The 23,221-nt window shown below is 40.7% G+C and overlaps 1 protein-coding gene across 1 annotated transcript in view; it reads right to left on the reverse strand.

Annotated features, from left to right (window-relative positions):
* Positions 1 to 23,221, reverse strand: part of LOC109475762 (MAM and LDL-receptor class A domain-containing protein 1-like) — an 87,152-nt gene that overhangs the window by 58,216 nt on the left and 5,715 nt on the right. The window contains exons 12-56 of the mRNA XM_019776522.1: positions 22,784 to 23,043; positions 22,461 to 22,551; positions 22,095 to 22,247; positions 21,742 to 21,904; positions 21,333 to 21,432; positions 20,526 to 20,616; positions 19,958 to 20,101; positions 19,278 to 19,439; positions 18,915 to 19,018; positions 18,534 to 18,618; positions 18,364 to 18,396; positions 17,783 to 17,926; positions 17,174 to 17,439; positions 16,645 to 16,735; positions 16,112 to 16,249; positions 15,358 to 15,614; positions 14,873 to 14,963; positions 14,460 to 14,603; positions 13,906 to 14,034; positions 12,890 to 13,144; positions 12,362 to 12,511; positions 11,809 to 12,062; positions 11,356 to 11,446; positions 10,569 to 10,709; positions 10,083 to 10,336; positions 9,567 to 9,657; positions 9,168 to 9,302; positions 8,570 to 8,715; positions 8,027 to 8,140; positions 7,361 to 7,445; positions 6,719 to 6,955; positions 6,191 to 6,379; positions 5,285 to 5,407; positions 4,854 to 4,991; positions 4,447 to 4,572; positions 3,818 to 3,951; positions 3,538 to 3,622; positions 3,221 to 3,340; positions 2,800 to 2,949; positions 2,453 to 2,553; positions 1,876 to 2,040; positions 1,552 to 1,642; positions 1,197 to 1,349; positions 784 to 921; positions 21 to 286 (exon numbers count right to left, since the gene is read on the reverse strand). Of these exons, the coding sequence (XP_019632081.1) occupies positions 21 to 286; positions 784 to 921; positions 1,197 to 1,349; positions 1,552 to 1,642; positions 1,876 to 2,040; positions 2,453 to 2,553; positions 2,800 to 2,949; positions 3,221 to 3,340; positions 3,538 to 3,622; positions 3,818 to 3,951; positions 4,447 to 4,572; positions 4,854 to 4,991; positions 5,285 to 5,407; positions 6,191 to 6,379; positions 6,719 to 6,955; positions 7,361 to 7,445; positions 8,027 to 8,140; positions 8,570 to 8,715; positions 9,168 to 9,302; positions 9,567 to 9,657; positions 10,083 to 10,336; positions 10,569 to 10,709; positions 11,356 to 11,446; positions 11,809 to 12,062; positions 12,362 to 12,511; positions 12,890 to 13,144; positions 13,906 to 14,034; positions 14,460 to 14,603; positions 14,873 to 14,963; positions 15,358 to 15,614; positions 16,112 to 16,249; positions 16,645 to 16,735; positions 17,174 to 17,439; positions 17,783 to 17,926; positions 18,364 to 18,396; positions 18,534 to 18,618; positions 18,915 to 19,018; positions 19,278 to 19,439; positions 19,958 to 20,101; positions 20,526 to 20,616; positions 21,333 to 21,432; positions 21,742 to 21,904; positions 22,095 to 22,247; positions 22,461 to 22,551; positions 22,784 to 23,043 (6,578 nt within the window). The remainder of the gene's footprint in view (positions 1 to 20; positions 287 to 783; positions 922 to 1,196; positions 1,350 to 1,551; positions 1,643 to 1,875; positions 2,041 to 2,452; positions 2,554 to 2,799; positions 2,950 to 3,220; positions 3,341 to 3,537; positions 3,623 to 3,817; positions 3,952 to 4,446; positions 4,573 to 4,853; positions 4,992 to 5,284; positions 5,408 to 6,190; positions 6,380 to 6,718; positions 6,956 to 7,360; positions 7,446 to 8,026; positions 8,141 to 8,569; positions 8,716 to 9,167; positions 9,303 to 9,566; positions 9,658 to 10,082; positions 10,337 to 10,568; positions 10,710 to 11,355; positions 11,447 to 11,808; positions 12,063 to 12,361; positions 12,512 to 12,889; positions 13,145 to 13,905; positions 14,035 to 14,459; positions 14,604 to 14,872; positions 14,964 to 15,357; positions 15,615 to 16,111; positions 16,250 to 16,644; positions 16,736 to 17,173; positions 17,440 to 17,782; positions 17,927 to 18,363; positions 18,397 to 18,533; positions 18,619 to 18,914; positions 19,019 to 19,277; positions 19,440 to 19,957; positions 20,102 to 20,525; positions 20,617 to 21,332; positions 21,433 to 21,741; positions 21,905 to 22,094; positions 22,248 to 22,460; positions 22,552 to 22,783; positions 23,044 to 23,221) is intronic.

Raw genomic sequence — 23,221 nt, forward strand, 5'->3', positions numbered from 1 at the left:
CGGGCAAAGGTATCTCTCACCTTATACCCTGCAGGATGCTCTCCAACGTTGACCAGTCCCAAGTTCCACTGGTCACCCTGGCTGCCTGACACAGCCCACAGCTGTTTGGTATCCGTGGCGTCGGCCGTGTTGACCAGGCTAACTGCCAGGGTTCCTGACTGGAAACCGTTCATGTGGTACCAGAAGCTGACCTGGCAGGCCAGGCCTGTCGCTCCCAAAGCTGGGGTCTCCATTGTGGCTGGATTCACGAAGAGGCCGGATGCTGCCTCCAAGTACATGAAATGGCCTGTTTGTGCAGAGAATAGTAATTAGAACAAGCACAGTGAATAGTTTTACATACTTTTAATTGGAAAACATTGTTAATGGTCGTCACCATTTACATGTAACTATGTTGTATCAAAACATTCTGATAAAATTAATAAAACATAATAAAATTATGAAATTGATGATTCAAGAGACCTAAAGAATCAACCAGAGGTGTGTACACGTATTAAGCCAGCTTTACAGAGTTGAAAAAATAGGTTGCCTCATCAGACAAACATGGGAGCTGGAAAGTACAATTTTATCTGAAGTACAGCTGTTGTCCTCTTGAACACTGCACAATTTTTAGAGATTAGCCAGTGTTTTGTCACCAAGCCCCATTTCATGTAGCAGGAAAAATAAGCTGAATTCTCTATCTACATTGTATTTTGGAATTTGACAAACGTCTGGTGATCACTAAATTTTGCTAAAGAGTGTTGGTAGCTGTGATGTTGGCTTAAAGAATGTGACAATCTTTCATACCTGCGGTAGTGCCGAGAGTGTGGTCAGTGTTGGGACTGCTGGGATCAGTAGACACCGTAGCTGCCTCCCTCCTCCAGGAGTACTGCCCAGAACTGGTGTCCACCCAGCCTCCAGCGTCGTATTCAAAGTCTGTCACACCTGAAAGTGGGGAAAGGTGGGAACAAGTTAGTGTTTCATTTTGTCTTTCTTAAGTCTAGGTGTTTCACAAGATTATCCTTTCGTCTTATACACAGTTCCTCAAACACAACACAATCAATGGAATATAAACACAAGACATGTCAACAACATAAAGTAATAGAGAAGTTGGGATGAACAGAGTTGACAGCAATAAGTGGAATGGTTGCTTATACACCTGCTTTTGGAACAAAGAAATAAACTGACATAACAGGATTTAAGGGAAACTGATATCTTACCACATAAGTTTTCATCAGACCCATCGGTACACTGGTCAGTGAAGTCACACACTTGTGAGCTGGGGATGCAGGTTGGGTTGGTCGCACAGGAGAACTGACCGGAAGGACAGGGACCGGTGGTGGGCGGGGCTGTTGTACCACTGGGCAGAAGACCTGGCAAAAAACGCAAGATATTTCCATCCAGTCTTTTCAAGTTTCAGCCACACAAGTCTGCTGCCTTGTTCTTAAATTTAAAAATAAACCTTTAAAATTTCAACATGAAAGCAGAGTCTGAGAAAAAAGTCTGTACATCGGTACACTCCAATGTTTCAAAATTATCTTTTGAAGTACAGGTAAAATATGTGTGGAGTCCTACCGTTGAAGATTTGACATCCTGAAGAGAAGGAGATGTCGTCCAAAGCAATGTCTCCCTGGTGGCCTGATCCCACTTCACCTTCAATCACCACCTAAGGCAATCCATGAACAACATTAGATAAATCCAATGCAATTTCAGGGCACCTTTAAGTGGCATTACAACTGTAACAGCGAGTATTGTTACACAACATACAGCCAATGCTTCGTGATGTAGTCCATTCTAATTTCTCAAAAGGACTTCTATACTCTATCAAGTACATGTATGTTGGATTTTTTTTTCGTATCCCATCATCAAAATTTTTCAAAACTACGAGGAAATCTTTACCTGGAATGGAGTAGCACTTTGCAAGGTAACAGAGTTTCGATCAAAGTAGTCCCCGATTGCGGTGTTGCGGGACCACACTGTGGTCATGGGGCCGCCAATGGCAGTCCTTGTCATCACGCGAAGTGCGCCGATGTGCTGTCCCAGCATGTGGAAGAACAACCTCATCTGGAAAAGGAGGAACAACACGCCCATCAGACATTTGGATTGTATTGTGCAAAACAAGGTACTTAGTAGCTCGTCAACTTCCGTGTTTCTGAGCAGCAATGAAACTGGCCAGTTTCACCTCAAGTCTGAAAAGTCGCCAGTTGGCAGCTATGCATTCTGTCATTCAGCTTGTTACTGGATTAGGAAGTATACAAGTTTCACATTATGTGAAAGTGAAAATAGTTCCATCATTTTTCTGTCATAACCTTGACTGGGGAGATGTTTGTCTTTAGAAATTGGTAGTAAGGGAAGAATTAATGTGAGAGATTAAGAATCATTTTCTTTGTTATTCCTTTGCAATTGAAGATAACTGCAAGTATCCTTATTTGCCTGATTTATAAGCTATACTTTAACAGCACTTAATGTGTGTTACCTTGCAGGAATCTACGCTGACTGCTTGGAAGGTGGGACCTGCCAGTCTGGCCTTGTCTCCCTGTACCCTGGGGCTGGATGCCTCGATGTACACATAGTAACCTGAACACAAGGGTAACATGGAATAATCATATTTTATTCAGTACAATGAGAGCAATGACTGAATACTATCCTGCTGCCATGCTGTCAAAATATAGATTAAACAAGCAGTTGCTTTGATACTCCTGTGTGAGTGAAAATTTAGCATACATATTACAGGACACTGATGCTCAAAGTTGCTCCAGACACAGCAAAACATTCCAAACCTAGTACTAAAAACACATCAGCTATATAATTGCATTACCATACCTGCATCAGTATTGAGTGTGTGGTCTCTGGAAGGACCTGTTCCCACAGATGCAGTGTTCCCGTTGGCTCTGGTCCAGTCAAAGTCATCATCAGTCAGCTGCTGCCACGAGCACAGGCTGGTTTCAAAGTCACAACGCGCAGGGTAGTTACCTGGTAAGCGAAGGCAGAGGGTCTTCTTTAAAAAGTTAAGCTATACATGTATATCTAATGTCTGTCAACCAAATACATGAGGCTTGCAATGTTATGATATAGGTTATGTGATACATACTTCTATCATGATGGTAAAGTCAAAAGAGAACAAAACCATGCACATGTACTGAGTAGCTAGAGAATACAACACAATCATGGTATAATTCTGAAAACATTTTATTATTATGGTGTTTTAGGAATAGAAATGCTTATGGAAGATGACGCAACTTACTGCACTGCAGTTCATCAGAGTTGTCTCCGCAGTCATCGCTGAAGTCACAGACACGGTCACTCTCCACACAGGCCAGGCTGCTGCAGCGGAACTGGTCTCTACTGCAGCTGGTCTGGGCAGCTGGAGGCATACAGGAGGGAAATGTCAATCAACTTGATTGAACAACCCAGTTGCTGATGAAATCTAACAAAGATTCAGCTTAAAAATGGAGACTCCATTCAGCAACCCCACAAACTGGAGAGGGGTTACCGACTAATACCATCATTGTGCTAAACCATGTATAGGTTATTGATCTAAAACACTTTCAAATTGCGTACCTGGCAGTGCACAGTTTTCAAACGTGATGTCATCAACAGCAATGTCACCAGCTGTACTGAAGCTGCGCAAGGCTTCAAACATAATCTGCAGGGGAAAAACAGATCAGAGGCATCCATTTTACAGCTTTGGTTACCCCCAATTTATCTTGCAAATACAAAATATAACCTATCTGAAACTGGACATCTTTAGAACGTTATTATAGTGGTTTAGATTTTAAAAAATACTATTGGATGCCTTTTGGTGTAATTTTTAAACATTTTCTCTTTCATGTTTCCTCACCGTGAATTCTCCCCTGGCCCTGCCCACATACACTACAGCCTCTCTCCACTGGTCCCCTCTGTCCTGGTCAAGTGTCCATACTCGTGTCTGTGTCACCGGGCCCAGCTGTACATACACGCTCAGACTGCCTATTCCTGTGGTAAAACAACACAGTTACTGATCTAGAAATATATGAATTTTATAATGTTAAACCTATCAGGACATATAAGGACTAATGATTCAACAATGACATGATTTACGATCAGTAAGGCCATCAACTAATACTTAGACATGTATGAACTTTAAGTTAAAAAGACATATACTATTATATAATATATATATATATACCAGACCTACAACATATTACGTACATCACATCACAACATTATATTAAAACCTACACGGCTTTTCAATGGCAAATGTTAATGATGTACTGCATGTATAGTGTTTTCATTAATTAACATCATAGACAATTTTTGACAATAACAGCACTACATGCTGCTACTAACATTTAGCACACTGAAGTAGGACTACCAATTGACTACTCTATTGACTATGGGGTTATAGGGCAGGGAGAAGGTTGAAAGGCTAACATCCTGTTTCCAATTGCAGCTGAAAGAGTGCGTCCATCACAAATGCATGCCACACACCTGATCCATACATGTGGTACCAGAACTTGAGCATACATGCGGGTCCTCCCTGCCTGAGAGTTGGACTCTTCAGCCTGGCCAGATTGTTAGCAGTCCCGGTGTAAGCCTCCACAGCCATGTACCAGCCTGTTGTACATGCAGAACTCAGATCAACAAATCTGACATGTGTGTATAAAAAAATTATATAGATTATACAGAAACTGCCAAAAAGTCATACCAAAGACTTTAAAAATGGTACAACATGTACATGCTGCTCTGTTTCTCTGCTTACCACTTCGTTAGCATTTGGGAAAGAGAATAGTAGTTAAACACACAACACTACCAATGGACTAGCCTCCTGCTGTAGCGATTGCACTACCGTGTGGGCTAAGAGCTATTGAACCGGAGATGGACTTATTAAGCCAGACCTAGGTTGGTTCCGAGGGTGTGGTCTACAGAAGGTCCCGTGTTGGCCGTGGTGGTTCCATCTCTGTCCCTTCTCCAGCTGTAGGACCCTGAACTTACATCTGTCCAGGAACAGGCGTTCTGCTCAAACGTGCAAGGACCTGCATGTCCAAACAAAAGGCACATGATCAAATTGCATGCATGTCTGCTAACAATAAAACAGACTGAGGTATAAGTGATGAATAAAAAACGATCTGCTTCAAGTACCTTACACATGGACAGACTACACTGCTCTTTATTTTTGGGCACGCGACTTACTTTTTGGTACCACCCATAAATACCTAGAACTTATAGCTACGATATAAAACAAGGAATCATTTTCTGTCAGTCAGCGACATCGCAATTTTGCCTTACAGATATCAGTATTTTAATATGGGATAGGATTGACACACACCACAGTTGACTTCGTCATTCCCATTGCTGCAGTCAAATTTAAAGTCACACACGTTGGAGAGGGGAACTGAATTGCCGTTCCCACAGTCAAATGCAGTACCAGGTGAGCCAGTGGGGGTGACTCCTGCAAACAGAACAGCACAATGTATCAATGAGGATGGGGATAATTGCTGGGAACTCCTACTACTGTTTCTATAAAATTATGTATTAAGGCATTGTCAGGGTTGCAATGTACTTCTGAGTTTGAGACAGAAGATTAAAATTAAAAAGCAGTTCTTAATTTTAGGTTGACTTAATACGCATATATTCAGAACATTAATTATTAGTAAATTTATCTAAATTGACACAAAAGTATCACCAAGGGAATGATCTAAAAATTGAACTTTGTAATATATGTACAACTGTAGTTATAACAGACATAAACCATTAAAGCAAGGGTGTTCTATAGATGGTTACTTCAGCACTTTACTTCAGATAATCTTCTTGTGTAAGAATAAACAAATAGTTGTACAGAAACTAAAAACATGGGGGTACAACCAAACCAAGTAAAAAAAAAACAATTTGCATCTTTCTACAGATTTGAAGTAGACAGATACATATTAGAAAAAATGCCTCCCTTAACATATCATTTGACAAATGATTGCCACAGTTAAACATATGTTTGGCTGTCCAAATTCCTTGTTTGAAATCTTTTTACAGTGACAGTTTCTTTCCCCGTACAGCCAAGCTTTGGAATTCCCTCCCTGACAAGTGTTTCCTGCCAACCTACAATCTACAGGCTTTCAAATCAAACGTTCACCACTATCTCTTGACATAGCCATGTTTCTCTCATATGTCTAGTTCAATGCCGAGAAGTGGTCATATAGGCCTTGCATTGAACTACTCCGTTAAAGAAAAAAAATGTTACCTGCTGAACAGAATCTCCACTGCCCTGTACTTCCCCATCCTGTGGAGTACCCTGCATAGCTGATGACCAGGGGGTTCGGATCCACCCACTGCATGAATGAGTTAACCTCATTACCACGTCCAACAGCAATGGTGCCATCAGGAGACCAGGAGATCCAGAAGGGGCGGTACTCAGTTGGAGAGTTGATGCCTGTGGCAACAGAATGAATGAATGAATGCTTGATTGAATGAATGAATGAATCAATCAATCAATCAAACAATGAATGACTGAATGAATGACTGAATGAATGACTGAATGAATGACTGAATGAATGACTGAATGAAAAAATGAAGGGATGAAAAAATGAAGGAAGGAAGGAATGGATGGATAAATGATGCAACACGACCTAACAGAACAACACTTATACATGTATGTACTGGGTGAAATTTACATCACAAGCCTTGCTATAAAAGAATGTAGCTTTGTCACATAAAAAATTGAAATTGCACTTTTGAATCACAACTGTCACAACAAAAAAATCCACCTTACCCTGTGTTTGGGCCACAACTTGGTTGGCCCCTTGCCCTGAGCGGCGTATGACAGATTGCTGGTTACTCCAGCCACCGATCACAACCTCGTACATATCGTTGAGATCCTGGTTCTGTGCCGAGAGCGCCACGTGAACGTCGTTACTGGCCTGCACTTCAAACTCAAACCTTGACCCGGTGACAGGAGGCAGGTCCCATCTGTACCGGTACTGAGTGTCTGTTGTTTTTGTGTCACACACTGTGAAAATGAAACAACGCCAAAACAGTCATTGTGTAGTTCAACATAATTAGTTCTTATATGTTATAGAATTTAAATCAAATACAGATATTTCTAAATTGAGTCTTTTGACCTGTTTGACAGTAACTTTGTAATCAGCGAGTAGGTTTTACATGTGGTATGATTATTCAACTTTTATCGTGATTGTTTCAGTATAATAATGAATTTCACCTTTTAACATGAAATAACAAATAACGTTATAAACTTTAAAGCTGCAAGTCCCTTGATTCAATAATTCATCAATTGTGTGCCTGTGAGGCTTAAGCTTGAACAGTGCATCATAAATGTGCTGTAATGGCAACAATTTGTACTAGGTTTACTGACTGATTGATACAGACACAGCAGCATATAAATACATGTACTGACCTGTACATTCTCCATTAGTCACCTCTATATCATCCACTGAGATGTCTCCAGTGTGGCTGGTGCCAACAAAGCCCTCAAGAATCAGCTGTTTGGATAGGCATACAGTTTATTAATGTGAAAACCTCCATGCTGTAATATTCAACAATACATGCATTTACCAAGCTCTAGGTAGGTAGTGAGTTGAAAGCATTTTGCTTTATATTTGCAGTGGAAACAATTCTGTACAGATTATGTAGAAAGTTTTCAGCACCAAGGCAGGTCTGTTTGCATGTGTAGAAAGTTTTCAGCACCAAGGACAGGTCTGTTTGCATGTGTAGAAAGTTTTCAGCACCAAGGACAGGTCTGTTTGCATGTGTAGAAAGTTTTCAGCACCAACGACAGGTCTGTTTGCATGTGTAGAATGTTCTTAGCACCAACGACAGGTATGAAAAGCCCAATATCCTATGTTCTACCAACCAGATGAAATTATCTTCAGAAATTCTGTACTATATACAGTTTGGCATACATGTACATGTATTTGCCATGGAGAGGTCAATGCAAAATTAAAACCCCGGCCAGGATTTGGAAATATACAAACCCACAACAGGTACTTAGTCTACAGCTCTTTCCTACATGTACATGTACATTTTACATGTACAAGAAAAGCCATAAATTTGCCCAACCTACCAAAAAGGCCTGATCGCTCCTGAGTGTGATCTGGGCCTGGAACCACTGGTCACCCTGGTCACCGCTTAGTGACCACACCTCATCTATTTGGGACAATGATTTTAGCATCCAAACCTGAGGAGAAAATTATTTGAGGAAGTTTATGAAACTTTGATTGTTTAGGCATACACAAAAGGATGATACTGTATCAGAAGAATGGAATATGAGTTGTTTAAGTCACCTTGTTGTAGCATTCACAGCTCAGCAATAAAACCATACATAAATCAGACTTCAGATTGTTGCACAGTCTGTATTGGGTATGAATTAAATGCTTTGGAACTGCACTGTATGATTAGAGGAAATCAAATTGAAGTACAATGTCATACATTCCTGGCGACCGTCAAACCACATTATGACCCCAAGGGCACACCAAGTTACCACCATATCACTCCAGAAATGACTCAATTCCCAGCGTGGACTCAATACAAACACAAAAACTATCAATTATCACAACTAAAAAACAATCTGTACATATGCTTCCGTCCCAGAAGTGAGGACAGTTACCTTCAGAGTTCCAATGCCACTTCCAAACATGTGGTACCAGAAGCGCAGACACCTAGCTGGGGGGCCAGGCTGGAAGACTTCTGAGAGAAGTGCAGCAATGTCTCCTTGTTGTCTTGGTGAAGAAGCCTCAAGGTACATGTAATATCCTGAAAAATTCAGGGTAGTACAAGGTTTTTTCATTGAATTTCCTACAACCAGCGCTCATTATTTGGTCTGGTTATTTTGCACACTACCTATAATATGTAAAATACAAGATGTGGTACAGCAAATAACTTATCCATCAATGTACACTCAACATGATGGCTACTAATCTAACAGAACTTTGCTTATTCATTTTTCAAATTATATACATGTATTGAAATCTATCATTATATCTTCACCTGAGTTGACTGAAGGAATAGATAAAAAGAGCCTTACTCAAGCAAGGCCACAACACAGGTTCTTCAGATTCTAAGTCAACAACCCTGAGTCTTAGAGTCTTAGAGTCAAGTCTTAGACCACCTTGCCACCTTCTGTACAAAACGTTCATCAAGAGCCAGCAGTTCTTTTCTAAATGTTTGTCTTGGATTGGGTACCGAGAACAACTATTACAGCTTACCGTTCCCACTGGTGTGATCAGCGGAAGGTCCAGTGTTTGCGGAGGCGGTGACTCCACGCTGCCTGACCCAGTCAAAGTCATCCTGAGCACGTGTGTTGTACCAGCCACAGGTGTCCACCTCAAAGTCACATGCACCTGTGCAAACACACAGATCCCTTAAGTAAGCTAAAAAAAACACTCCTGGAAGAACTGGGACTTAACTTACAGGCACCCAAAGTGATTTCAGGGCAGTAAAGCTGAATTTTCAAAGTCAGAATTTTCTCGTCAGTTTTTTTAACATAGTATACTGAGGCAAAAATGTGATGTCACTGATGGACAACGGTTGCTTATTTGGCAGCATACATGTAGGCTGGTTCTAGCTAGTTAGTAATGGTATGAAAAAAAAGAGAACTCAAGTACCTGCAGGGCCACACTGGCCATCCTTCATCACGATGTCGTCAATGGCAATATCACCACGGTAACTCTGGCCTCGCACACCTTCAAACACAATCTGTGAACAGGAGGAACAGTCGAGCATGAAATCTCATTGACGTGTTCAATCAAATGACATTGATAAGGAACTTCAATCTGCTTCTTTCTACACCATGGAATTCAGATTTTGAAGCAAGCTAATGTACCCACTACACGAAAAGAGTAGGTGTCCTTCCCAGTGTGGCCTACATTGTAAATGGGTTACAGAATTTCCTGAACAGCCTTTGTAACCCCTGCTTTGCCTATTGAGTCAGTTAGTCAAAGTTTCCTATGCTTGATGTTTCTGACTTAGGGAGAAGAGTTGCTGCTTCAGTGAGCCTTAGTTCAATGCCAAGAGGAACTTTACACTCATTAAAAATCATAATCTGCAATTATTATACCGGTAATCTAAGCGGTAAGGAGTCACACATGTATGACCTAAGAGGCAAATGACACACTACTGACCTGGTAATTCATGGCATGAGCCAGATTAGCCCTGCCGACATGCCAGAAGTTGCCCTGATCACTACTCAGTGTCCACACTGGATTAAGACCAAAAGCCGTCTTTGTGTACACAGTCAGCTCGCCGATATCAGTCCCGTACATGTGGTACCAGAACTGCAGGCACTTCCCTTGTGTTCCAGGGTAGACTGGTGATGTTAGCCTGGCCGAATCTCCGGGTTGTCTCGGGCTTGATGTTTCGATATAGACATACTTGCCTACAGAAAACAGTACAAGCCTTAGTGCAAAGAAATATTTACACTGAGAGAAGACAAGTCAAAGAGATGAAAACAGAGGAAATCGAAAAAAAGACACGTAATGCACAGCTAGTTATATTCATCAGGGCCAGTCAGAAGACTAGCTTATCTTACAAATAAATATCTTGTATCTTCTTGGGGATCACACAGGACACACACAAGAAGATGACAATGGAGGAAAAAGATGACTTACCAATAGCAGTACCGTAAGTATGGTCGTCGGAAGGCCCTGAGTTTGCTGTGGAGCTGGTCCCACTCTGTTGTGTCCAGTCAAACTCATCGGTTATGTCCTGGGTGTAGCCACAGAGGTCACTCTGCTCAAAGTCACAGCCATCTGTGGACAGATACAAGGATGTCTTAAATGTACTGTAACTCTAAAATTGATTTTCTTGCTTCTTACTGTGATTGAGGAAAAATTTAATTCAGTTCAGTTGTAAAAACCGAAAGGGGCGAGCAGGTCACAACCGGGAATCGAACCCGAGTTGTCCGCTTGGCGGTCACCAATGCTAACCACTACACTAAAAGGTCGCACGACCATTTAGCATGGTCAGTTAGCACTGTTACACTACTCCCCCTTTTCTTTCAAGATTCGTCCTCGAATCTTCCGAGTCCGACATCCCTGGAGCTGCCACACTTATCCTCAGTGCCAGTACTCACAGGGCCCACATCGGGCGCCACTGTAAAAACCGAAAGGGGCGAGCAGGTCACAACCGGGAATCGAACCCGAGTTGTCCGCTTGGCGGTCACCAATGCTAACCACTACACTAAAAGGTCGCACGACCATTTACATATGTAGCATGGTCAGTACCATTTAGCATGGTCAGTTAGCACTGTTACACAGTCCCAAATTTTTACCAATGCCCATGTGGCAGCATTGTGTAAAAGCTGATTCAGAACTTCAGGTTTACAAAGTAAGTTCAAGACATTAAATTTGATAATTGTCTTTTACACATTTGACCTTAAGTGCAAACACACTTTACCTGGTGGCGGGCACTCTCCATCTCGTACTGCGATGTCATCCAGGGCAATGTCACCTTCATAACTGGAACCACGCAACCCTTCAAACACCAGCTGGACAAAATCACAAACAACTTGCATCAAAACACGTCATTACACCTGGTAGGACATGATCAAAGACAGACTTGTGCTAGCCCTTGTTGTTGTAGTAATTAGGATTTATTAGGTTTTATTCTAATTTCTATATTAGATGTTTGACTGTCATTGACGTTTAAGCATTAACTTACATTCATTTACCATGCAACAACCAAGTTTGAAACACTATTTTATTGACAACCCAGCACTTATCTGTTTTCAACGGGACTGCAAACTAATTAAAAGAAAGATACATGTACATACCTGTCTTAAAGTTTGGATGGTTGTAAATCGAATCTAACTTCTGATCATGACTTTTTGAAGGAACACATTTTCCTTACCGAGTAGGTGCTGGGCTCAGTGACTCGAACTTGTGCGTATCTCCACTCGTTGCCATGTGTTCCCTGAAGCGTCCACAGGAGAAGGTCACCTGCATTTCCACGCAGCTTCAGATTGAGCGTGTTGACGTGTGCCCCGTACATGTGGTACCAGAACAACACACACTTCCCACTGGAGGTGGGCGTGATGGGGGAACTGATGATCTGAGCTGCATCGCCCATGTTCCCTGAACTGGTCTCAATGAACACATAGTGACCTACAGACATGAAGACAAAGAATGAGTTAATGATTGATATACAGAAAAACAATGAATCATTTTCTAAAGAATGCAGAATGCAGATCGTTGATTTTCATTGCAACTCACAAAAATACATCATTTTCTGGCTACTGGTATAAGAAAATACTAAAAATTAAAAGTGTAATTACTATACTACATTACATACTATCATACATTGTAGCTTGTTGAATTTATTTATCATAGATACATTTGTGGTAATGATTAATGACAGGATCAGAGTGGTAAGTTAGATGAAGTATTCATCAAGAATGTCTGACCTTGACTATTCTGAAGAGTGTGATCAAACTCAGGTCCAGTGTTGCCTGTTGCTGTGCTACCCTGCTGCCAGCTCCAGTTGAAGTCATCTGTGGTAGACTGGGTCCAAGTGCACAGGTCTGTCTCAAAGTCACAGTCAAAACTACTTGCCCCTGCAGTACAAAAAAGCATAGATTATATATGATGCCTGTATATACATGTAACTATGTTAGCAAATCAGACAATGTCATGTACATGACACTTTTGAACATTTTTGTACATCAAAAAGTGGCATTCAAAATTCTCTATGCAGATAGCAGTACTGCTTAAAATGTCTATGGTGTGTTTTCTTTTGTAGCCTCTGTAACATCCTTGCTACCAGGTGTAGAAGTGATTAACGACTTTCTCAGTCTCAAAAAAAAGACTGAGCCCAACCATATCCATTACAACCTAACATATGCACCAAGTGGAAAACACAGATACACACAAAAACCTCCCAAAAAACAGTACTTCCATAAAAAACATAAACAAGGATTTTGTGATCTCCACACCTTGTGATGGTGTCGGTGTGGTGGTGGGAGCAGGGGTAGTCACTCCACATGAGACCTCCTGATAGTTCAGATCATCCACAGCGATGTCTCCGGTGTAGCCGTTGCCCTTCTCTCCAATGACAGTGATCTGGAACTCTGTGGGGCTGCTGAGGCTGATGTTGGCGTACTGCCAGACGTTACCGACCTGCCCCTGGATGTCCCAGACTGGCTGGAAGGCACCCTGGGAGTACAGCTGCACATAGAGTGCTCCGACATCTAAGAGACAGATAACAGTCAGTCAAGTGGCATTCAAGATTCTCTATGCTGATAGCAGTAAAAATGCACTGCTTAGAAATGTCTAGTATGCTGTGTTTTCTTTTGAAGCCTCCGAAACATCCTGCTCTTGGTGGCATCAACAAAGGCTGCATTTTGACTGACCCAAGATGAATTCTGATGGCTGCCATTTTGTCAGTGTTGGAAAAACAGTAACCATTAAGCTTTTACAAACAAATATAGTTACAGTTTGGTGGACAAAGTTCCTTGTGCCTTACCAAATACAAAATGTAGTTACAATACATTGTGTCATACGGTCTTTAAAAACAATGTTTCAGTTTGGTGGACAAAGCTCATTGTACACAATCAAAGAGTTAATACCTACTGACAGTAGTCAAACTTTCAGCTTGACCCCTGCTTGTGACTTTGTTAACCAGTGACTTACCTACCTGATGAAACTATTCACAAATATGTTACAATTTATTCAAAATTATTATTAAGTTGTCATCACAAAGAAGGGCGCTTCTAAGAACTGCAAGCACAGCTACGTGTACATCTCAAGCACTTTTCTTCCTGTTAAAACAAGTCTTTTTATTTTGCACTAAAAAACAAGATACAAGATGAAGTAAATTAAATTAAAAACACTGTGCAGGAGAAGATGAAGCCTTAAAGGCTTGTACAAGCCCTTCTCCTTAAACATAACAAAACAATCACAATTAAACTGATTAACTGAAATACATTGTAGTTATTTGACTGGCCCTTACTTGTTCCATACATGTGGTACCAGAAGGAGAAGCAGGCGTCAGTTGTAGCCGGGAAGTGCTCACTCCACAGGATGGCCCTGTCTCCCGCAACCAAGGATGTGTCGCTCACCTCCGTAAACATGTAGAAACCTACAGAAAAATGTCGTTATGATCATAGCATGAGAATTCATCTGTGTTGGTGCAAGTCATTATGAAGTAAAGACTAAACTTTATCTCTGACACTGGAATGAATTGGGACTACATTACAGGTCTACATTAATAATATTAAGCACAATAAGCCAGGAACTTTTAGACCTATTCTCAATAATATCTACATTATCGAACCAGAATGTGAAACCTCTAATTTGCTGACTTTTTGGTGATATCTAATCATAATTTCAAAGTTAACCATTCAGTAACTAATAACTAAACACAGCCAGACTAAGGAAGACTAAGTTCAGCAACAATTTTCATAACTTTTATTCCTCTTTCCATACTCTTTCACTTGGCAGATGGTAACGCTAAGTTAAGCCCTTTACTTTTTATGGGAGACATGGCACAGCACAAAGGCTCACCTTGATCAGTGTTAGTAGTATGATCCACAGATGGGCCAGTAACGGAGCTTGGGGTTCCACCCTGGTTACGCAGCCAGTCAAACTGGTCTGTGGTTGGTCCAGTATTTGACCAACCACAGAGGCCCCGCTCAAAGTCACAAAATCCTGTCAAAAAGAAAAAAAAATAGGTTGTTAGAAATACCCCATCAACAAGGAAACTTAGTGTGTGTTGCTAAGAACATGAACAGTCAGGCTGGACTTCATAACTGGAAATCTAAAGTGTATTTAAATCATTCCAAGCTTGCGGATCATACTTGAACAAAGACGAACCCAAAATACATTTGTACCAATGGCAAATTGAGCTGGGACTTGAACCCATGACCTTACAGTTACAGATCCACTTATTTAGAACTGAATTTTTACCAAGAGTTTACCTGGTGGTGGACATGCACCATCTCGGATTTGAAGGTCGTCTATGGCAATGTCTCCACGGAAACTCTGGCCTCTCACACCCTCAAACACAATCTAAAACACATCATGCATAACAGCATAAATATGGCTTTTAATGTTGAAATGACATGAAGAAATAACATGAGAAACACAGATTACAAATCCAGATAATCAAAGATTTTATTATCGTTAAACAATTGTTATTTAAGCTGTAACAGTTGTTGTGTGTAATTGTAGTTATTAAGTAAGTAATTCATTCTATTTTACTTATGATGTAGAGGACTCCAAGATTAAAAGACACATGTTGTTTCACTAATAGAGTTTCTTAATACATAGTACATAAGTTGGTGAGGGTAGTGACAGAGAAAAAGGTGCATATATAGAAAGGTAACGATCTTCCCCACCAACCTCTGCTTGGAGAGTAATACACATAAACATAAAGAATAAACAAGCAGCTGCAATTGTCCACCTGGAAGATGTCATTCGGGCTGGATACGGTGACGTAGGCTAACCGCCACACGTCGTCGTTGTCTCCACTCTTGGTCCACAGCAGGGTATTGGTAGATCCTGTTTTCAGGTAGACGTTGAGAGTGCCGATGTTGACGCCGTACATGTGGTACCAGAACTGGAAACAGGCAGCAGGCGTGGCCAGGTACGTGGAGGTCTCCAGACGTGCTTTGTCGTTTGGCTGGCGGGGAGAGGAAGTTTCGATGTATGCATAGTAACCTGTATTGTAAAAAGGAGATTGGTGGAAAACTGATTCAGAAGTAGTCTTTTGGATATCAAATATCAGGTACATGTATAGTCCACTAGTCCATCTTGGAGCAAGCAACACCCTTGCCTGAAGACAATGACAAGAATGCAATTTAGTATTAATTTGACACTTGACACCTGTAACAGTCAAAAGTTCAGCACCAAGGACAGAGCATGTTGCAACATCACCATTGATGGGCACATTTAACCCTCATACAACTATATCTTCAGAGTATTCAGAGCAATAATTATTGATAAAGTGATCAATTTACATTTTAGTATAGTCCAGTGGTTAACACCCCTGCCGTTAAGCTAAGGTCCACTGTTCATTGTACATTGTGTCAAAATTTCCCCAGTACAATGAACCTGTAAATACTGTACATAGCATCTGTCTTCTCTGTTACGATCAGTGGCAGATAAGCTCTACAGTGAGCTAAAACTGTATCGAGTTCAGATCATTTAATTTTCACCTGTTCCTGTGCCTGTGGTGTGGTCTACTGTTGGACCTGTGCCTGTTGTTGCTGTGCCATTGCGGCCTCGGGTCCAGTCAAAGTCATCATCGGTAGCCTGGACTGCTCCACAGAAGTCTGTCTCAAAGTCACAGTCACCTGAAGAGAGCAAAACATGGATGAGAATTAAGTTATACTACTTAAAAATGTCTTTACACAATTAAGTTCCTGCATCGAAAGATTTGGTAACAACTTAAGGTATGAATATGACATTTCGGTAACTTTCTCTCACCTTCCTCAGGGCAATTCTGTGTTTCACAATGCACACCACAGGTGTTGCTGTTTATAGATGTGTTCCCAAATTTCATACACATATACAATTCAGGGTAAATGACTCTTTTTATTCAATGACTTACCAACCCAATAAAGCTATTCACAGACAGATCTGCATCAAATTCTCTGTAGTTATGCCCATGCTTTCTCTTCAAGTGTTAAGGTGTTTATACATGTACCCATAGACCAAACAAAGGTGTCAAACTAATTGGGTTACTTACTCAGAGCAGGACAGGGCCCTGTTACGTACGCAACGTCATCCAAAGCGATGTCTCCACGGTAACTTGTACCAACCACACCCTCAATCTGGATCTGCAATATTCAAATTCATCAATCATATGATATCCAGACCAATCCAATTTAACATGTTAATGAATTGTTTATCATCATTGATTACGTTTCATAGGGTTCTGTGAATGCTTGAATGTATAAGTCCTCCCCCCCCAAAAAAATAATGCATTGTCCATTGGTTATACCAAAAGAAGTGTGCTGGGAGCCAAAACCACAAACAGTGGAAGGACTGCAAGTTTCAAACAAAACTTGATAAAATAGAGTTATCAGTGTAAATGATAAAAATCACACCCAATCAAATCAGAAACTTTCTGCTTCATAGATAACTCAGCATTAGAAAACTGTGGATTGATAAAAATGATCACAAATGGATAAAATGGCACTGTTCCCTTTACACTTTTGTACCACAAGTCTGAGGGAATCTTTTGCAAGAACTATGCATATTTGTAGTAACATTACCTTAAAGTCAGCTGCAGCCTGAATTGACCTAACTCCTAAGACCCATCGGTTGTCCTGTGCTCCATCCTTACTCCACACCAATGTCTGCTGCCCTGTACTGGGCACGAAGGTGTAGATGTTCAGCTGGGCGATGTGGACGCCCCACATGTGGTACCAGAAGGACAGGCAGTTCCCCATAGGGTCAGTAGGGGGCAGGGTGGAGGACTCCAACATGGCTGTGTCACCAGGAGAACGAGGGCTGGAGCTTTCAATGTAGATATAGTGACCTGTGGGAATGACAGGAAGAGTCAATATGATTACTACAGAGTTCTTGGACAGCAAACATTTCTGTCAAAAATTAGACCAAAGTTGAAAATGTGTATACTATGTAGATGCCAAATGCTTTCCTCCTGATCAAAAGAAAAATTTCAAAAATAGAAAAATTGTGCCAGAAAACTGTATCAGGAAGTATTGCACTATTTTGGATAAGATAGTGTTTGTATAAAAAATGTGAATTAAAAAAAGGAAGCAGACCAGCACTAGAAGAACAGCATAAAAGACAGCATCTCTCTCTTTCCTTATTTGTAATTTTGAAGTATTAGAAATGTCGGTATTTGAGTTTTCCCTGACCTGCTCCAGTGGTGTGGTCATAGCTGGGTCCGGTGTCAGTAGTTGTTGTGCTGATGTTGGTGAGGGTCCAGTCAAAGTCATCTGCTGTGGACTGTGTCCAGCTGCAGGCACTGAACCCAGAGTCAAAGTCACAGTCAATTTGTGCTGAAAGAGATACACATGATAGACATAAAGAATCGGCTGACATAACCCATTAAAAGCATCCAATGCAATTTCAGTGTGGCAAATCAAAAACTATTCTGGAGAAATCTGATATTGACATTTACTGACATTTCCAGCACATTTTCTCCGTCATTTCATACTTGAAGTGTTTAAAATAGCCAAAAAACAAGCCACGTTGAGCATTCCACCCATAGCTAGAATCAGCATTATGATACAAAACAAGCAACTGTTTTCCCTCAGAAACATTGCAGTTTTGTGTTACATTGAACATGTGGTTTTGCTACATAATTATAAATCAGATACTGCTGCATAATTTAGTTCCATCTTTGCACATCACTACATATGATAAGCCTGAAATATTAGAAAAAATAATGTAACATTTTAGGCACCAAATGATATCTATACATGTATATCCTTACCTTGCCCTCCGGGGTTGGCTGTAGTTGGTAAAACTGTGAAAAGATAAAAATTAATTTAGAAATGCAAAGTAAATGTTGTAATGTCCAAAGAACATTTGATTGACCAAATTGATAACCAGCAACAATTCATATCCAACCATTTTGGGTAAGATGGAAGTCTCAATACTTACTGGAACATAAGCCATTTGTAACAAACAGGTCATCAATAGCAATATCCCCAGTGTGGCTGGTCCCTCGAACACCTTCAAAGACAAGCTGCACAGAAGGTAGGAAGGTAATATTTAGGACCAATACCAGAGTTTTCAAGGATTGAGGTGTTTAAAAACTTTTCCTAGAACTTCGTACTTCGTATTTTCGTAGAACTATCATTGCCCCTATGAAGTTGGTGTAATCAAATACAGTGTGAGCTCAGCTCAAAGTATTTACACTGAAGGGCAGATACATTTTTGTATAGCAGCTATACAGATATCGATACACAAGGCTGGTTTGCAGAGTGAAATGTAATCAACAGTAGATTCTAGGATGAGAAACCAGTTTCCCTGTTGCCCTACCTGGTAAGGATTGGTCCTGCTGCTCAGTCCAACCTGACCAGTCTGCCACTGGTTGCCTTGGTCACCAGACAGTTCCCATAGCAATGACTCTATGGTCTGAGAGCCTGGAAAAAGTTTAAGTCTTCATTGACAAATGACACACATGCACAGCATAACAGAATGCTATTTCAGCCTGCCTGCAAAATTTTTATGCGGTTCAATACATGAAAATGCGAAGTACGCAGTAGATGATAATGTGCAAAATGTACTGTACATGTGCATTTAGTGAGCAGTCAGCATTTGCACAAGATAACAAAACTTTTGATGTATTTGGAACAAATCTCTTTAATGCGGAAAAAAAAGAACTGCATATAAAAACCATACCGATTTCTTGCACGTAAACCCTGAGAGATCCCACACTTGCTCCGTACATGTGGTACCAGAAGCCGAAGCAGCGGTCCTGTCCAGCGTCAAACCTGGTGCTGACGATCCGCGCCACGTCTCCATTCACACGGGGTGACGACGTCTCAATGAAGAGGTAGTATCCTTCATAAAAATACATGTATTGGCTTTTGATTACATGAAATCTCACAGCATTTCACAGCATTTTTTCACAGCATTTTTTCACAGCATTTTTTCACAGCATTATGGACAAAAACATACACTGGTCATTTTGACTATGGTAACCCACTTCTAGAGAAGATAATATTGATGCTCAAATGCCAATAACATTGACAATAATGATGCCTCGGTATGTGTGATATGGGGGTATTTCTCATGCAACGCATAACACCACAGTGAAATACAACAAATGCGGAAGTTATTAAGGAAACGCAGGGCAAAAAAATGTCAAGGGTCTATGATCTGGTTAAGACAAAAAATTAAAAGAAGAAGCAGGGTCCTGGGTCCTGCTATCTGCTATTTGTGAACAAAGACTTAACAAAAACATATTATTAGACAAAAAACTCTGCACAAACGATTATTGGTCCAAAAAATATGACTCTATTATTTACTTGAACAACATTACCCATATCTTCCTGTTTTAGCCCTTCCCTCTAACTTACCCTGTGCAGTGCCGAGTGTGTGGTCACTGTCAGGTCCTGTAAACTGACTGCCTGTTGACCCTTGACCCAGCAGCCAATCAAAGTCATCATTTGACAAGTCCTGACTCCAGGTGCAAAGGTCATTGTCCTCAAATGTGCAGTCCCCTGGGAGGGTTGAACAAACAAACAATCAAATTTTATCTTGATAACTCTGTATATACAACTGGATTTAAAGAAGATTTTATTCTACATTTCAATGATCTTCATCAGCGAGAGAAAAAAAGTTATTTTAACATTAACTTTTTGTTTTTCTTTTAAGGATTAAGATCATTGGATAGTGATGAAACCTTGTACCAATCCAGCTGTACAGATTTATTTAGAAATATATAATTATATTCTTGGATGAGTAATGTTTAAACATGCATTATCAAATTTGTTTTAAGAAAATCATCATGATAGAAAAAAAAACAATGCAAACAATATCACCTCTACACATGCAATGAGCAGCTCAAACTGTGAGTTTTGTCTCCTTTTATCCTATTATCATGATGTTATTAGTAGCTGTATATAGCATTAGGCAAATACATACCTTGTGCTCCACATAACCCATCACTGATCTGCACATCGTCAATGGCGATGTCACCACGGAAACTCGTCCCTGTCACACCTTCAAACACAACCTGGCAGGGTAACATTGCAAAACTGTAGTCACATAACAGTTCTTGACATTAGAATACATGTAGATTGACATCAAAAGTCAAAAGACCTGTCCAGGATCTGGAAGCATGAATGAAATGCCCATGCTCAGGCCACACCAATTTAATTTGTTGGTTCTCGGATTCACCTCTTCATTTTTTTCTGATTTGCAAAAAAAAAAAAAAAGATTCTGGTTCTGAATCAACTCAAAAATGCTCATATTTTGCCCCCGACAGTTGAGGAAATTCCTTTTCTTCCTAGTTGTTACAGTTTTTCCATCTATCAATGCAGTGGTTTGATTAAAAGTTCAAAATTTATACTTTAAATTTTAACCCAGCCTTTTTTGTTGACTTCATGGCTCATATCGTAGCATTTGAGGCTATAATAGGATGCCTAGACCTGTTTTTATTTTTATTTTTTTTCGCCCTGTCGCTTCATATTTTTTCTGAAAAAATCCGAGAAACAACAAATTAAATTGGTGTGGCCTCATTTTCCAAATTATGCTCAAAGATGTCATCTTATTGTTAAGAGTGCCTGAGCATGTAGCACTTAATGCATAATCTAAAGAGTCAATATGAGTCTGTTGATAAATCTGTCCTCTACACAGAAACCCAAAGAACCAGCCATGAATGTTTTACCATAAGGGTTTTTTGCTTATTTGCAAAAAAAACAAACAATAGGAGGCCAGTTCCACCCTTACCTGGTACTGAGAGGAGGTAGTGAGTCCGACCTGTGCCAGGTTCCACTGGTTCCCCTGGTCACTGCCCTTACTCCAAATGGACGTCTCCACTCCATTGATCCTACAAATTGTGTCAAAAGGAAGATGGATGCTTTAACATGCAACCACGTTACAATATCACCAAAGTTTTTTTTAAATTTGATTGGACCACATTAGTAATATTGCAGCAGTGACACCTAGCTGCAGTAAAAGTCAGTATGATTATTGTCCTGAAGAGGGTGACAAACAGTCACCAAAACGTTGGATGTACAATGTAAAAACCTACTGGTAAACCTTTTTCATACTGCCATAATGCAGTTTAACATGCAGTGCTCAAGGCTCAAAGAATGTTGCTGTTCAGGTTTTGAGTCAGTAGGGCCAGAAGACTTGCCTGCTGTAGACATTGAGTGTGCCGATGCTGGTTCCGTACATGTGGTACCAGAACTCTACACACTGGCCTGCCCGGGTGCCACCAGGAGTGACTGTTGGGCTGAGTAAGCGAGCAATGTCGCCTGGATTTCTGGGTGAGGACGTCTCAATGTACATGTACATTCCTGGGCAAATAAAGATGACAAAGTGTCAACTTGGTATCTCAAAGTTGATGACTATTGCTGTTAAAATGGTGTATCAATTTTTTAAAGATATTGCTAGACTATACAGATGCCAAATTTTAAATATTAGTACTATGGTAGACATCCTTCCATCTGGTGGGTAGCATAATATTTCCATAATTGTGCTACTGACCTGCATTTGTGCCAGTAGTGTGGTCATTGTCAGGACCAGTTCCTGTAGATCCGGTGGTACCAGAAGCCTGTGTCCAGTCAAAGTCATCCTGCGTGTCCTGGATGTACCCACACAGGCTGGCATCATCGAACGTACACTGCTGGGCGGTACTCCCTGCAGATAGAAAGAGCAAGTTGTGAGTCTTGTAAGGTAATGCAACCAAGAGGTTGGGAGATCCCAGATCTCGTTGCTCACCCAACATGAACACTACTGGACTGAGGGTCTATGCCAGAAATTAATATCCATACTTAATTTAGATATTACCATAATTATCACATATACACTGTATATTATCGTATTATGTATTATATTAAGTCCTGTATGTACCTGGTCCAGGACAAGCCCCAGTGTTCACAATGATGTCATCCAGAGCGATGTCTCCCCTGTACCCAGTACCACGAATCCCTTCAAACACAATCTGTACACAAAGAGGCACAACTTCAACATCAACAGTTAACTTCATTTAATACAACCAGCATTATCTCTGGAGATTGGTGATTTTGAAGGTGAAAAGCAGCACTGCTTTCAGCAGAGCAATCATGATAGCCATGACAGATATTACAAATTAAGAAAGAAAACTGCAAATTTTTCAAAATTTACATTAATTCTTGCTGACTTGATAATGGTGGATTGTTTCAGGGATGAGATACCTTAAATGTGGCTGATTTGGTGATGGCAATCTGTCCCTGGTTCCACTGATCTCCCTGAGTGCCAGTCTCTGTCCACACGGCAGTTCCCAGGGTGTTCCCCTCCTGTAGGTACACGTTGAGCGTGTCCACGTGTACGCCGTACATGTGGTACCAGAACTGCAGGCACAGCGTACCGGCAGGGATGTCAGGACTCAGCACTCGGGCAACGTCACCAGCCACCTGGGGGCTGGACGTCTCAATAAACAGGTACCAGCCTTGGTCTGGGAAAGGAACAGAAACAAGGATGACATATGCAACTTTGATGAAGGGAAAAATTGTTAGACATAAATTATGCAATATGAATACCTCATTTGCATAATCAATGGAAATTGCTACAACACATTACAGGTAAATGGTGATAATTAAATACTCAGCATGTTTTTTACTTACATGCAGGTG

This window comes from Branchiostoma belcheri, unplaced genomic scaffold (genome assembly GCF_001625305.1).
Source record: "Branchiostoma belcheri isolate BF01 breed outbred unplaced genomic scaffold, Haploidv18h27 scaffold35, whole genome shotgun sequence".
Taxonomy (NCBI): Eukaryota; Metazoa; Chordata; class Leptocardii; order Amphioxiformes; family Branchiostomatidae; genus Branchiostoma; species Branchiostoma belcheri.